General features: G+C 39.1%; 1 protein-coding gene across 5 annotated transcripts in view; it reads right to left on the bottom strand.

The window, feature by feature from the left end:
• Positions 1-3,942: 3,942 nt before the first annotated feature.
• The window catches only part of LOC128744274 (heterogeneous nuclear ribonucleoprotein R), an 81,112-nt gene continuing 69,177 nt past the window's right edge, over positions 3,943-15,877 (bottom strand). The window contains exon 12 of one of the 5 annotated variants that reach the window (XM_053841517.1): positions 3,943-9,745. In XM_053841517.1, coding sequence (XP_053697492.1) covers positions 9,555-9,745 — 191 coding nt within the window. In that variant the 3' untranslated portion in view covers positions 3,943-9,554. Of the gene's footprint in view, positions 9,749-15,877 lie in introns of all 5 variants that reach the window. The other 4 variants (XM_053841436.1, XM_053841351.1, XM_053841260.1 and 1 more) reach the window with 4 other exon arrangements.

Consider the following 15,877-nt stretch of genomic DNA (forward strand, 5'->3'; position numbering starts at 1 on the left):
AAAGTACAAAGTTTCGAAAAATATTATTTTCGTAATCAAAACTTATCCAACACATAATAACCTTTCGAAACATTGTAAATGATTAGTTTATATACCTTCAAGATAGCAAGTTGATGCGATTTCTTGTTTGGGTTGGTTTATGCGGGACATTTTTTACAAGCGTTATTTCCGCGTATTTTTGATCGCGAACTTTGAAACCCTGCTTAGGCTAAATAGTTTGCTAATATTATCTGTGTTCCATTCTAAGTTATGAATAAATATGTTATGTTCATCATCATTTTGAATTTAAGTCACCAGTTTCTACAGATATAATAAATTTTCACAAATAAACATTTTTGGTTTTTGGCCCAATCTCACCCCCGTGGCCCAATGTCACCCCGGATGGCGGTACGGAGAGTTTTTTTTATTGTTGAGCGTCTTAGTAGAATCTCAAATAACTCCTTTTTTCTCATACTCATAAATGCATTAAAAATTCTTCACTAGGCAAATCTTTTTGTCGAAACTTGTGACTCACTGGCAGGTTGACACAGGCGCTATTAGCCGTCTTTGACAGAGCGGCTTTCCACACTAAGCTGGTTTGCACCGGCAACCGGAAATGAACGACCGAAATACTTATAGATTTCACGGGTTTTCAGATGGAATAACAAAAAACACGGAGCTTAATCACAACACGCCTCGATTGCTGAAAGGTATAACCGCAAGTGAAGAATAAAACGGCTAAACGACACATTGTAATGGTGTCCGGCGTGGTAGCAACAGAATACCGCCGAATATCATTCTCCTATATCATGGGGATGGGGAAAGCGACTTTCGGTGAATACATATGCTTACCATCTGGCTATTCGACCATCTGGGTTGCAATCAAAATTGGTTGTTTATCAAATCACAAATTGGATTCTAAAATACAGCCGCGTAGCTAGCGTAGAACTACGTTCGGAGGGTAGCTGGCTGCGAAGTCTGTGGTATAAAAACAGATGTACCAAGTTTCCAAATCGGAATGTAACACGTAAAATTTGCTTTGCTTTGTAGCAAGCAAAAACAGGATCGAAAGTGAAACTTGTACAGTAAAATTCCAAACGACGATTTCCACTGGTGGGGTCCAAGTTTAGATCGAAGTAGAAAATTATACTGTAATCAGCTCGGAAGTCGAGTAGCGATTGAATGACGATAATGGGTTTACTTTTCTTTTTATGTTATTTCAATAGTCTGACACGTAAACATTATTGAAGAAGGCAACCGCCACAACAGCACAAGGCCGCCGACACTAGTTTATCCTGCTTCTCTGTCTTGAAGCAGCAGCAGCCACAATCACAAGCTTGGTGAACGTAATCGTTGTCCGTGCCTGGGAAGCAAGGCTATCACAAATGTATGTATGGGAAAATGTTAACTTTTCCGTTAATTTTTACTATGTAGCGCTGGTAAAACAATCTTTTTAAAAAGCTTTAAAATTGCTGCATGTTTTACGAATCGAATGGTATGCGAACCATTAAAATCCGTTCAATTGGAAGAGCTATTAGCGTTCAAAATCTTTCATTCTTTCGTGACGCTTCGTCCAATTCAAATTTTGGATTGACACCTTGCGGTAAGACGTAGTTCTACGTCAAAAAAGTGACAGAATCTCCAGAACAGAATTAAATGTCCTGAACGTAAACAATTTTGTTGAAGTGTAAAACCACCCCTTTCCTTGAACCGATATCACTTTTAAATATTAAATCTAGTCCAATTTGATGTCCTGAAAGTGAAACTTCATAGAAAAGCGGTCACCTTTTCCTTTTGCCAGATTGCATCCATACACTGAAAGAATTTGTTCGGAACTGTTGTCTTGTTCGGAAACAGAGCTGAAGGGATATTTGTGCATGTGACGTGATGCAGCAATTCTCAAAGCGAGGAAAACCAGCGACTCTCTAATCCGATGAAAATTTTTCGATGAAGGAGGGGAAAGAGCGGAAAGCTGAGGAGGAAGGGGATATATGTATGACCGCATTTCAAGGTCAAAACTAAACACATGAGATTAGTCTATGTCATAGGAACGGGGGGCCTTTCCCTGAAAACCCGCGCTGAGAATCGCGGCTAACACGCTGACAGACGAACAACGTCACGTGTAGTACCTTGCAAGTCGAAAGGGCCGACATAGTTTCGTCGTCCTGCCAGTAAAAACAAGTTAGATTTAAACTTCTCGGTCGGTGGTTATCTACAGTAGACGGAGGAAGAGGCACAATTTGTGTCTAAAACCCAACCAGACGCGTCGCTGTCTTAATAAGTGGGGTTTGCAGTCTCCTTTTGTCCAGCGTCTCTATGGTTGAAAGGTACAAGTACCAGCGAGCCACATGCGCTTGCCCTGGCGGGTGTTGTGGGTTCAAATCCGGTTATAATCTTAGATTATAGCTTGGTTCGACCCATGCACCTTCCAGCCTTGGACAAAAGGTAGGAGTCATAACGACTACTTGTTAAGCGTAGTTACCAATAACCCCCCCCCCCCCCCCGCCTCACCTTCGCGCTCTTTCCCCTCTACTTCTAAAATAAAAATTTTTTCATTGCTTTCCCCTACCATCCCTCCATCAATTGTAGAACCACTGTTTCAAAAAAATATTAAGCAGAAAATAAACAAGAGGACGGAGTGCATTCAGTCACCTCGATCTTCCATTTATGACAGACAGAAGGTGCATTTAGGGAACCTGTTCAGTGAAAAAAAATCTGGCAGGAATTCATCATTTTCGGGGAACATTGTCGCTTCCGTTTTAACTTACCCCGCATTTCAGCTTGTCCCGGTGTACCTTACCACATTTCGATAGTTGCAAGTTGGTTGTAAGGTCTTAATTTGACTGTTGACATAATTTGTCTCCTCAACTGATAGTGCCGAAGTTTCGTCTATCTTCAGTATACGCAGTGGCCGACAATATCGTGTTAAAAACGGTCACGGATTCTCAAACATGCATTTACTCCCATATTTTATAGAAATCGGAATGCTTAAGGTTATAAATATGTTTGAGACTGTTCTCAATCTATCATCAGAACTGAATCGCTGTTTGAATTCAGAATGTCCTGAGCGCTAAGCAACTCATCGTCGAAAAAATTGCTCAATTTTTCTTGATTTACCGTAATGACTCATGATGAGGTGCGATCTAGCAGCTCCAGAAGCTCTTTACTTTAATCAAAGTTTCAGTTACCGTAATGATATTGTTATTTCGGAAGCAATTTTGTTGACCATCCAAACCTTACGGTAGCTTGGATACGGCTTTCTTCGACGGCGCTGGTTTCCATCAGCATAGAGCCGGCGTGGCTAATGCTGTTTCAAGCATTCGTTTCCATTCAACTCAAAGTCGGACCACTCGTCGCCAATTTCTCATGCCTTTCAGAAATCGCAAGTTGTTTTCGATCTAGTGGAGCCACCTTCTATGTTCGGCCACTCTGTTCCTGGTGCCGGTGGGGTTGTATGTTGAAGAGAACCGTTTTCAGCGCATTGTCGTTAGGCACGCTTAGATAGGTGCCCGTCCTACCGTAGCCAACCGACTTTCGCCAGATGTACGATGGGAATCTCTCCAAGCAGTGCCCGTTGTTAGTAATTCATAAGCCTCCGTACAGCTTCAAGCAGTTAGCAGTGTACAGCTTCAAGTCCATAAAGAGCTTGTAACTCGACGGGGTACCAGCGATCCCAGGAAAACTATCAAGAGTCCTAAATTGTGCGTACATTGTTAGGCATTTCAGATGCGTTTTACACTATTTTACAACCGCCTCCCATAGGCCACCGAACTGTGACGGGTCTGACGGAGTCCGACTGAGACTGAGCAATCAATTGTTGCGGGGAAGCTGAGAAAGTATGAATTTTCTGGTCGGAGACCTGAACTATGCCAAAAGAAGCCGGTATTGTAGTCGCGAGTCTGCTTATCTCCGCATAAACGATTGGGTTATTTCGAGTGTAAGTAAGCCAACAATACACCGGATTAACATTTATTTTCATTTATTTTTCTTTCGTATATAGAGAAGATACAAAGGTTGTTTAGCTTTATTTATTCGTTTCTTCCTTCTTCTCTGATGTTGTTCTTCTTCATTTCATTTCTTGTTTCGTTTGCTATTACGGTTTAATCTGTTTGTTTGTTTTTTACTTCTTTTTTTTTTTATTAACTTTTAGGTATCAAATGTGTTACTCTAAACTCTGCAAATCGACTTGCCTGATTGTAGATAAATTGGAATTGAAAGTCACCCTTTCGCTTCGGTTACTCACGGAACCAGTTTGGCAGTCAGTTGCGATCAAATCGTGAACACAACAGAAACCGTGCCTTCAATTCCACTTTATTTTCCTATCACCTTCGCATGACTGACTGACTGACTGACTTACTGTGGTTGGTCGTGTGTATGTGGGTGTGTTGTATGAGAAGTGTATGAATGTGATTGTGAAAGGATTTGATTTGGCTTGTCTAATTCTTTTTTTTTTTGAATATTTTTGTTTAGGTTCCCGTCTATTTTTTTATGTTTTTTTTGTATCTATTACCAATTAGTAATTTAGTTAACTTTTTCGCATAAATGATGGAGGTTACGCGATACCAAAAATAACGTATTTTATTGAAAAATATATAAATCAATTAAAATCGATTAACAAAACAATAGAGAAATTCAAGAAATTGAGTCGCGGGTTTTTGTGTTTTGTCAAATGATCAGTGTTTGTGAGTATATGTGTGTGTGTGCGTGTGCGAGGAAATGGATAAGTAGTAAATTACTGAGAAAAGAAAATGCTATATTGTACATCAAAGCACAAAACAAACTAAGGTAACGTGTAAGTGGACGAAGGGATGGTGCGTGTCAAGAGGTATGTATGAGGGGAATAAAGAAGGCTAACAAAAACTGTCTAAAAGGAGACATACAAAGTTGATACTAAGCGAAACAGAAATCCGGAGTGCAGTGTGAAATCGTACAGTTTAGCCTGTAGAAAGTGCCAGGGGTAATGATAGATTTTTTTTTGTTTCTTGGTAATGAAATTTGTCTTCTCATTTTAATCAGTGTTAGTAGTTATTTCCGTGTTTAACAACTCGCTAGTTTACGTTTGTTTGCTATCTCTTACGCATGGTCTCGCTGTAACCGTGCCTTTTTCGTGTTTCTCATTGGCGTACTCTCCTCGGATGGTTCAGTTTTTGCCCATTTCGAATGGCTTTTAGGTGGTAGATTACTTCGATTTGACCTGACGTCTCCAAAATCAAGGGGGTTGTTTCATTTTTGTTGCTGTTGTTTTGTGATTTGAATTACAAACTCGGTTATTTATTGTTACTGTTGTGTTTCTGGTTCGTTTGTTTGTTTGTTTGTTGATTTGCATGTTACTGTTGAATATTTCTTGCTTGAAAGTTAGTTGCTTTTTTAGATAAAGAGATTAAAACTATTTGCTTCATTATGTTTAAGGTTAAAATTCTGTGATACATCTTATGATTCTTGTTTTCCATATTTTGCTTCTGCTTGGTTCTGCTAAACTAGTTTGACAGCGAAAAGAAAAAAAACTGGAGACTGTGTTGCTATGGTTTGCATCGTTTTCGTATCGTTAAAATTAATTGTTGTAAACATTAAATAAAAAAAATAGTGTGTGGAGGCTTTTGGATAATTTAAAATTAATTAATTATTTTAATTATGTATCTCTATGAATTAGACATTTTACGGTAGAAGGGGAAATCGTTCATTGTTATTTTCTGTTTTGCTTCATGCGTATGATTTAGTATTCAACTTTTGATCATTTATAGTGTGAATTTGCTGCAGTTACGATAATTTAGCGTGGCATGCTTGTTTTGTATGAACTAAAGATAAGGATAATTTTATCTAAAATAATTAAAATTTACGTTAATTAATCAAAATACAATATAAAATAAAAATATATAATTAACATAATAACTTCTCAATATATATTTTTATACAAATATTTTTTTTTGTTTCCATTCTCTGATCCTAGCAGTGTTTTCCCCTCACTTAGCTCGGTTTATATTTGATTCTCTTTTTATAGCTTCTGTGCAATATTCATCCGACTTGTCAAAATTGCCAAACAGCGCGTACTATTAAGAATAACATCTAAACGTTAATATTTATTTTATTACATTTACTTTCCGATGAGATGACCACGCACGCGCGTTCAGTAGGCTGGGCTTGAAGCACCGCGAATGTCAGCGCGTTGCCAGTGGGAACAAAGACGACGATCGATCAACAAAGATTTACACGAAACAAAACAGAAAGGAAAGTTAATCCATAGAAAAGTTAACGATAAAAATGTAACGAAAAGAATAACAGCTAGAAATTATCCAAATTTAAAGTTTCCTCGTTTAAAAGAAAAAAAAACAACGTAAACAAATGAAAATGAGAACAAACTAACTGCTCTGGCAGCACTGGTGGTTTTCGGTGGTGAAGAAACCTACTGAACCGCTACTACTGGACACTTGCGAGTCGCGTGGTTTGCCGTCGACCGGGAAAAACGCGCTACAACTAAATTCCTAAATACAGTCGTTATTCCGCTATAGGTTTTGAGTTTTGAACGTACACAAAAATAGTTTAAAAATAATGATTGAATATTGCATAATTTTACGTTCCGTTCATCCCCTTTTTATCGTCTGCTACTATCCCACGAATACAATCAATTTTGTCGAAAAATAATTATATAGAAATGGTCCTAGCACTAAAATGTTATCTTTTAATCATGAACTGCTTGCTATCGCTTGTTTCGCTTTTTCCGCATACGAGTTTTGCTTTCCTTTTTTTTATTTGTTGCCGCATCGCCAACCATTTTTTTTTAAATTTTTGTGATGACCGATCCACCCGCCGCCTATGCCCTGGCAACACTGCCACTCAGTAGACTGCTTGTCCTCATTCCGGAAGGGGGTCCATGATCAGATCATCGATTCTAGCTGTTTGCCGATCACTTTTCCTTGCCCATCTAAATAACTTGAAATTAATTTTCATTCAGTCTTTTCTCCCACTTTTACGTTTTATGTGTTGTGATAGTAAAAGATTCCCTTTTTTTACATTCAGTGCGTTTGCATTTTGTTTCGTTTAATAAGGCAGCATTTTGGGGCACCGTATTTCGTAGAAAAAAGAAAAAACACCACGACGACTACGCTTTTTATTTCGCTCTGTTTGCTTCATCCAATTAAATTTTTTATGAAAATTGAAAAAAAAATAATAGAAAAAATCGCCTGCTGTTCCGTTTACTAATGAATGAGTGTGTTTTTTTTTATCAACCTTGTGTTCCGTTGCCTATCTGCAATCTGTTCTAAATTGTATGCGGAAAGTTTTTAGTATACTCAATTCCTATCGCTGCTGGTGTTGCTGTGCTTGAACGATTCCTTAGTTTGTGTTTCTACTTTTTTTTTAATGCAGAGATTTGTTTTTGCACAAACAATAAGCAAAGCTGGCTGAAAGCCAAACCTTGAAGAAGCAAAAAACCTATTATTTACCTATAGTTTGCAGTGTTCTATTCTGTGTGTAGAGTGTATTTATGTGTACGGAAGCTTAGCGTACTTCTACGAGAAACCGAAAAAGAACAAAACTTTTGTTTACACATTTTGTAATTTTGGTTTTTTTCGTCATGATTTCAACAGCGGTTGATAGATGTTTGAACTTGGTTTTTTGCTTTAACAATTTCGTTTCGTATCAAAGCAGGTAACGAAAATATTAACAAATTCAAGCCTTGTGTCGCTTGAAATAAACGTAAAAAAGTGACGACGCTACGGCAGCGGCCATTTTGGAGTTAAAGTTTCCTACCGAAAGGACCCAATATCTAGACGTTGTTGGTATTTTCTTTCCCGTTATTCTGCTTCTTCCTGCTCACCTTGTTGTTCTTGTTTCGAAAGCTATGCCGATGTTAATTTGGGTGACGTTTCGATTTTTTTTCCTCTGTATAGTTTGTCTCCGAATTCAATATTGTCAAGCCTAAAAACTGGTTTCGTTTTACCTAAAGCCCACGGCGCGCGAATCACACTTGCCTTATGTTTCCGTTTCCGAAACGGTTGATAATTTCGAATTTAGTTATCACTTCCTAAAGGTTTTACCGGGTGGTTTTTCTACTCTTTCTTTGGAGAGATTTTATCCTGATCACTTAATTTTGTGCTTTTAGCCGAGTTGGTTTTTAATTTTAAGAGCCTAAATTCTACACATTCAATTTTATAATTTGTCTCCTTTTTACATTTTTTTTTCGATAATCACATTTCACCATATTGTTTTTATGTACTTTTCGTTTTTTTTTTCATCAAAAATCACTAATATGCTTTTTTAGTATTGTTTGCAATTTAAACTGATTTTTCTTCTAGTTTTTTTTTTGTTTATTACTAAATACACGATTTTTTCGCACTTTCGAAATATTTATTTACACCTTTTTTGCATTTTTTGCTTCGCATATAATCCTAGATGTTCACCGAATCAATTTTTTTGTTAATTTCTCTTCGAAACGCAATTTCAATTGATTTACTTTTCCGAATTTTCGATACGAACGCCTATTTTTCTTCTAATTTTTTTTGTCGACATCACTAGCTGACAGTAGTACACACTAAACGGTTCATAATAATGCTTTTGTAGTGCCCGTCTTCTGCAAAGACGGTGGTTGCGTTCTTCTCAGTAGTATATATATGTATAGGTGACGCAGCCTCTAAGCGAGTCAGAAAACATTGGTAATAATTTGAGTAGTATTTTTTTTTAATTTTTGTTTATCACTTTCCATTGCCCAGCCCTCGGGTGGTGGAGATCCGCCATTGCCTGTGTTTACAGCAATATTATGTTTAATTTTTTTTGATAATCATATTGGAACACTGGGAAATTATTGAACTTTCGTTTATTTTTGCGTTTGTCTAATTGAAATCGAATCCAAAATGGAGAATTTTGTCTTCAATCAGAAGATAATCTCAGCGATTTTTTTTGGGGTGTGTGGATTTTGTCCGATGATCCTACCATGATTTGTTTTGTTTTCTTCATTCTGTTTCACGTATTAAATTTTTCGTTAATTTCTAAATCTTAAATATTAAGAATTATGAAAAGATCAGTCATTTTTCCTTCTCTTATTATTGTTTTTGATGATTAGCGAAAGATAATTTTGTTTATACAATATGTTGCCTTCTAATTTTTGTATGTCAATTTCTTAAAAGAGTCTAATTTAATCGTATTACTTTTTTTCTTAATTTTTTGCTTGTGTATGTGAGTGTGTGTATATTTAAGTTCACATTTGAAGCTGTTCTACTTCTACTGGTACATACAATTTAGAGTTTAACTACAATTGTGTTTGCGAGACTAAAGATGAGAGTAGACCAGAAAGTAGCGGTTCGATAGCCTGTTGCTATACGCGGTAGTAATAGTAATGATAGAAGTAGTAGGCGATGGTTGCCACGCTTCCTTTGCAGGGGTGTGCTTGTGTTACCAATGTGGCTAATTTCGGTTCGGTGTTTTGTTGATTGTTGTTTGCCAAATTTTAGCTATTGTTCCGCGCCTCTGACTGTCTCTGTATGGGTGTTGGTGTATGTTTGGTGTTGTGTGTGTGCAGTTTATGTATGTTGCGCTGGTTCCGTTGTTCGTCGTTCGTTTTGCATACGAATGACCTGCTCTTCTTAGCTCCACACCGAGTAGGTATCGGTGTACCACTGTTCCCCACCGTTGGTACCGAGGGGCTGCTGGGGCAACGGTTGGCTACCCCAGTTATTACCAAGATTTCCAAGTGCCGCTGCTGCTGCCGCTCCGTAACGCCGTTTGATATCCCCTTGATTTTGATGACCTCCGTCGAACTTACGTTTACCGATTGCTGCTGAAGCAGGGGCGTGTAAGCAGAGTGAATCGGATATTTGTTTTGTTTTAGGGTTATTTATCGAGCGAGAAAAAGACGAATGCAATGGGAGGAGAGAAATATATGGAAAAGAAAAATTGAAACAGGAATTAGCTCACTTTTCAGTATAATATTTTACAGTACAGTACGAATGATACATATTGTTAATCTTATCTGCTAAATGCTCTGATGAATTTTTTGCATATCATTCTGCATTTTCTCGAGGAATGACGTATTACGTGTTTCATCTAACAAATGATAATTAACTTTTCTTAGGATACGGTAATTTGAGTCTGTTGAAAATAAAGTTGACGCTTACGATTGCTTACAAAGAAAAATATGAAATTATTTGTAATTTATATTTTCTGGGATAGATCCGCTGGTATTCATTCGGGCGACGGTCGTTCAGCTACGTAAAAAATTATACATTTTAAGTAAAACATGGTACCACATTCAGCTTGATAATGTGTAACACCAAGGGAAGGTCGGCTAACCAAGCCCGGTTGGCATCTGTTCGCCATGCCAGGAGCGGCTCAAAACTACGTCTTTACTATCATGTTAAGGGTGACCGATCATCGTCTTCGTACTAGTGTGGGATTCTAAATAGTGCTCATTGGCGTAGCTAGAGGGGGTGCCTAGGGGACCAGCCCCCCTCTAAAATTCTGCAGGCCCCCTTCAGAAATTTTCACCATTGGAAATTGAAAACCGCAAAAAAATTCAGTGTATATGTTCTCAAAAATAATTCCCTCCTTATTTTTCTCCAAGCAAAAACCAAACGAATATCAACAGCTTTGTAGTTATGATATTACACATCAAAACCTGACATGTGATAGGAACGAGGGAGGAAATCTAATCACAAGCGAATGGAAGCAGTTTTTCGATGAACACATCAATGGCGAAGTTGGAAAAGGATACGGAACGGAAGCTAACCTGGGAATGCCCATGAAAGATAGTAATGTTCTAGCACCTGACCTCCAAGAAGTTAAACGAGAAATCGAGTTGCTGAAGACCAATAAAGCCGCTGGTAAGGACCGTCTACCGGCAGAGCTGTATAAATATGCCCATGAAATGCACGCAACGGCTCTACACTGAGTTATTTCCTAGAGGATTAGAGGAGAGAGATAGAGGACGGAGAGGCATAACGCTGATAAAGCCGCATACAACGTACTCTCCCAGATCTTGTTACACCGACTACTACCGATAGCACATGGTTTCGTAGGGAATTACCAGAAAGGCTTCATGGAGCTCGGGCAGCCATGGACCATACTTTTACCATTCGACAGATCAGATGTCGGGAGTACAAGCCACGAATCACATCTTTAAAGCAGCATACGATACAGTCGATCGAGACCACCTATATGGCAGATAATGGAAGAACACGGTTTTCTGCCTAAACTGATGTTACTGATCAGAGTTACATTTGATCGAGAGTGGGTTTCGTGCACATCTCGGAGACACTCTCGAGTCCCTTCGAGACGCAGCGAAGATTGAGAAAAGGTGACGGCTTATTGTGCATGCTGTTCAACATCTCTCTTGAGGGGGTAACGAGTCTAGCGGGTATCGAAAAGAGAGGCACAATTTTTATCTAGGGTAATCAACTCCTATCCTACAACGACCGTACGAAGCTAACAATGTACAAAACCATCATTAGATCGGTAGTTCTTTATGTAGTTGAAGCCGGGATGCTGCGCATGGAGGTCATACGCGCCATTGCCGTGTGCTGCAGACGATATTTGGCGGAGTACAAACTGAAAGCGGAGAGTGGTGGAGCCGGCGTTTGAATCACGAGCTACAGGCACTGCTTGGAGAGATTCCCATCGCACATCTGACGAATTTCGGTAGGCCACGGTGGTTCAGACATGCCCTAAAAACATGCGACGAAAATAGTTCTCTACAACAACTCCATTGACACCAGGAACAAGGGGGCTCCACGTGCAGGATGACTCGACCAGGTCGAAAGTCATTTTTTTGGAAGGCACACACTAGGCCCCTTCTACCAAAATTTCCTAGCTACGTCAATGATAGTGCTGTACACAATGGCTCTTTAGCCAGACAGGTGGTTGGGTTCAAGCCTAACATGCCGTCGTATAGAAACCAAAAGTTTCAAATAGCACAGATAAAAAATTACGGATAAGAACAATCGGCAAAGCGACCAGGGGATGAAATAAAGACAGCGATTGGAAACTCGGAACAGAGAATTGTAAGCCGCTCTGCTTCACAGGTTGTGATAGAGTAATCTACGACGCACTTCAATCTCGCACCTTCGCACCTTCGTAGTGCTGCAGGAATTTCGCTGAACAAATAGTATAGAAATGCGTGGCTATCTTCCACAATCGGGTAGCACCCGATCAGTGCGAGGATAGGTAGACTGCGGATTAGCCTGAATAAACGATGACTGCCCGTCGATCACCGTCAGAACAGCCACTAACAGTGTAGCAACGAACGTCTAGGCCGTGGGGAATAGGCTCGACGTAACGAATGTTTTCACGAGAAGTGTCAGAAGATATTAGATAAGAAGAACCCAGCACGGGTAGTAATGCTGCGCAGAGCCACACGTCATAATGAGGAATGATATTGACAAAAGTAGAGGGGTTAAACCCGAGAGATTGAGGGCGATGAACTTAAGCAAGAGATGAACAAGTAGTAATTCGGACAGATGACCATTGGTGCATTGATCGAAAGGCCGAAGCAGCACTTCGATGAATCCCAGAATATCGTGAATGCTTAAGATCAAAAGTTGAAAAGGCTATCAAGCCGCTGAAAAACAATAAGGTAGGGAGAAGGATAATATCCCAAGTAACAATGTAAGTTTTATTGCACTCTTACAGTGGTTTTCACGACCAATTTTGGTCATAACAACCATCATGATCTATAATACGCTAATTCGCCACGAAGCGTGGACGTTGAAAGAGTGCGACCGACAAGTTCTAGGTGTTTTTCAGCATAAGTTCCTGCGATCAATTCTTTGCGGCATATTAGAAGCGACTAAAACACAGCAGGCTACAATCGACTGGCCACATAGCAAGAATGCCGGTTGAGAGACCAGCGAAAACAATATTTAGCAGTGAACCCGACAGAGGAAGACCACGTACCCGTTGGATAAGCGCTGTTGACGTGGATGCTAGAGCAGCGGGTGTTAGCGCCAGGGCTTGAAAAGGGGTCGCAAGTTGAATGTGACTGCGTGAATGCGTACGCTTTCCGCATTCAACTTGCGCTTTTTGAACGACTATTTGACTGTTTTTTGAATCCAGTCAATCTGCCGCTTGCGCTGCTGCGGTCTTGCAATTCATGTGGTCTCTCAAGAGCAGGCTTCTGCCGTAAGGAATCTGACTAAGGAAGTGACAGGTAACTCATTTTCGGTTCGTCGAAACCAAGTGCGCATGAATCTCGATGAAACCTTCTGAATCTTTTGCTCGAAAACTTGCGAAGTATCAGTCGATGAACGCGACTGAAAATAATGACTGCAAGCAAACGGCAACAAATATTATCGTATCATCACGAAATCGATCCGTTCTGCCTAACGAAAACACCAGGCAATCAAATTTGTATCGTACAGTTCATAAAATCGCCTAAATGTTGGACTCGAAAAAATATTGTTCGAACTTTTCCTAGCAACTTTGAACAGAGTCACGCACAACAATCATCGTTGAGCAAATCAGGTTTAATGATGACAGTAGGCCGCGAGTGACTGAGCTCCAATGTCTTTTCTTTAGTCAGATTCTTTATTCTGCCGCGCTCTGCAAAAAATCTCAATTTCGTCGTGCACGACGATGCTAACGAATACGACTGCGTAGTGATGGACGATGAAACCTATGTCAAGACAAACTTCATGGACGGCAGTTTTATACGGCAATTGGAAGGGGATTGTAGGTGACTAGCATTTTTAAGCATATGAAGTTCACTTAGAAGTATTTGGCTTAGCAGGCTATCTATACCGGTGGCTTGAAAAGTGATATTTTCATTGTAAACAGAATCGTTAACGAGGAAATTTACGAGCGCGAGTTTCTGGAAAAACATCTGAACCCTCTCCTAGACCAACACGATTATTCCGTGCTATTTTGGTTGGATTTGTTGTCATCCTGCCGTTACTGAGCAAAGGCCATGGAGTGGTGCGCCATCAACAACGTGCAGGGCTCAGGGATAAAAACCCTCAATACGCCAGAGCTTGTGTCATCACCTTAGGAAGACCCAAAAAAAATATTGGAATCAAGGAGCATTTAAAAGCAAACTAGCGTTCAACGGCGAACAAAATGGACAAGGTGGCTGCACAACATAATAAACAAAAATATAAGTGAAATAACACGTAATTTTATATGATTAGCGATCTACCATTTATGTGCATGTCAGTAGACATAAAATTACAAGATTTTTTCGAAGTGTGTAGAGAAAACCATTGGGCTGATTAAAATGAAAATTTGTACACCTATTATGGTAACTCTCGACTCACATGGAGAGTATTAATCGGAAACCTTCGAATAATTACACGAAAATATACCTCGAAAGCTTGTGTTAAAATTTGAGGTGGATCGGTTCAGCCGCTTTCAAGAAATCTTTCTCACCGACTTTAAAACCACAGTCTTAAGAAAAACGTGTGCACGTGTGAAAACGTTCGCGTTCCTTATTTAATCGCCCAATCGCAGATTTTTAGTATTTTTACCGAAGACCCATTTCATTGGCATCTTTGTTTTAAGTAGTAAATTTTACTGCTTAGAGAAAGTAGTCGTAGCATTCTGTAAGAAACGGTACAATTAAACAAACCCGATGAAAACAAGTATTCTACAGAAAATTTCATATGAGTTCCGATGGATCCAAAAAAAGAGAACGCATGGTCGTTTGTCAACTGTTCTGGCAGTTTTAAGCGAAGGAAAGGACTTTGCTGTTGGACGAAGTGTCCCAGGTAAAAATTATTCAAAATGTGGTTGCATCAATTCTCTGAGTTGAGTTTAATTGCAAGAACCGTGAAAAAAGGTAATTTTTTACTGCAAAAATGGGTATGTCTGTAGAAATTATATTTCTACTATGCTCTAGGCTAGATTTTTACGACTTCTATTACCACTCCAAGTGTAACGACAAAAGATGTGATCTAGATATTCCCTCCAAATCTGAAATGAAAAAAGAAGTTTAAAACATCGTATAACAAAGTTTAGTTTAAATTTTAAGCAAATTTCTCGTAACCTTTCGACTTTATTTCCAACAGATTTCATCTGCCCATTAGCTCTCTTCGGTGGAAGTAGCTTCCTTACTTTCCGAACTGACTGCAAAAAATTCGACCAAGATCACTCTTATCCCTATCACAATTTGTTATGCACAAAAAGGCGCGTTTCATATTTCTGATAGTTTAATTGCATCAATAAGTTATCCTAGGGTTGCCTGGGTGCTTTCGTCGGCTGCTAACTACGCTGCTAATTCCGATAGCCTATCATGTACTTCTAGTTGCCTATTCTTGTTTTTTTTTTTAATTTTTTTTTTCGATGGAGAGAAATTAAATAATTAAATCAACGATGGTGGAGATAAATCAAAATGCCACCGAATTTAGAAGCAAATGTAACGAAACGCAAAAATCAGCTACACTTCAAATCTTGATCAGCTTCTCGCTTCTTTCTTGAACAGGGGTGTGGGGGGGGGATGGAAAAGTTTTTTTCATTATTATTGATAATATTTGTACGGCTGTTTTTCGGGACCATCTCCTTGTGGGTGAGGTTTTTTGAACGGTTTTGATTTATTGATTTTCGAAAAACATGAAAAAGGGAAAAGAAAAAATCAGATAAATGCAAATAAAAAAAAAGAAAAAAGAAAATGAAAACATCGCGATCGCAAAGCTTGCGAAACCGGAATAAATTGCTGAGGTAAGGTAAGTGTGCAGTAGCCACTGTTGCGTTGTTTTGTGGCTGAGTTCTGTTTCGAGGCACAAAAAAAAACCAGAAAGAGAAAAATATTTTCTTATTTCCACGTGAAGAGTTGGATACAGATAAGGCGGCTACCAAACGAAAGACACTCCAACTACTATCGGAACTATGAGCAAATGATGCAAATATTTTTTTTTGAATTGTGAAATAAAACTAGAACAAGTTGGGCAGAAAAATTTTGGCACTTACCTGCGGAAGGTTGGGG

Source organism: Sabethes cyaneus, chromosome 1 (genome assembly GCF_943734655.1).
Source record: "Sabethes cyaneus chromosome 1, idSabCyanKW18_F2, whole genome shotgun sequence".
In the NCBI taxonomy this organism is placed as follows: Eukaryota; Metazoa; Arthropoda; class Insecta; order Diptera; family Culicidae; genus Sabethes; species Sabethes cyaneus.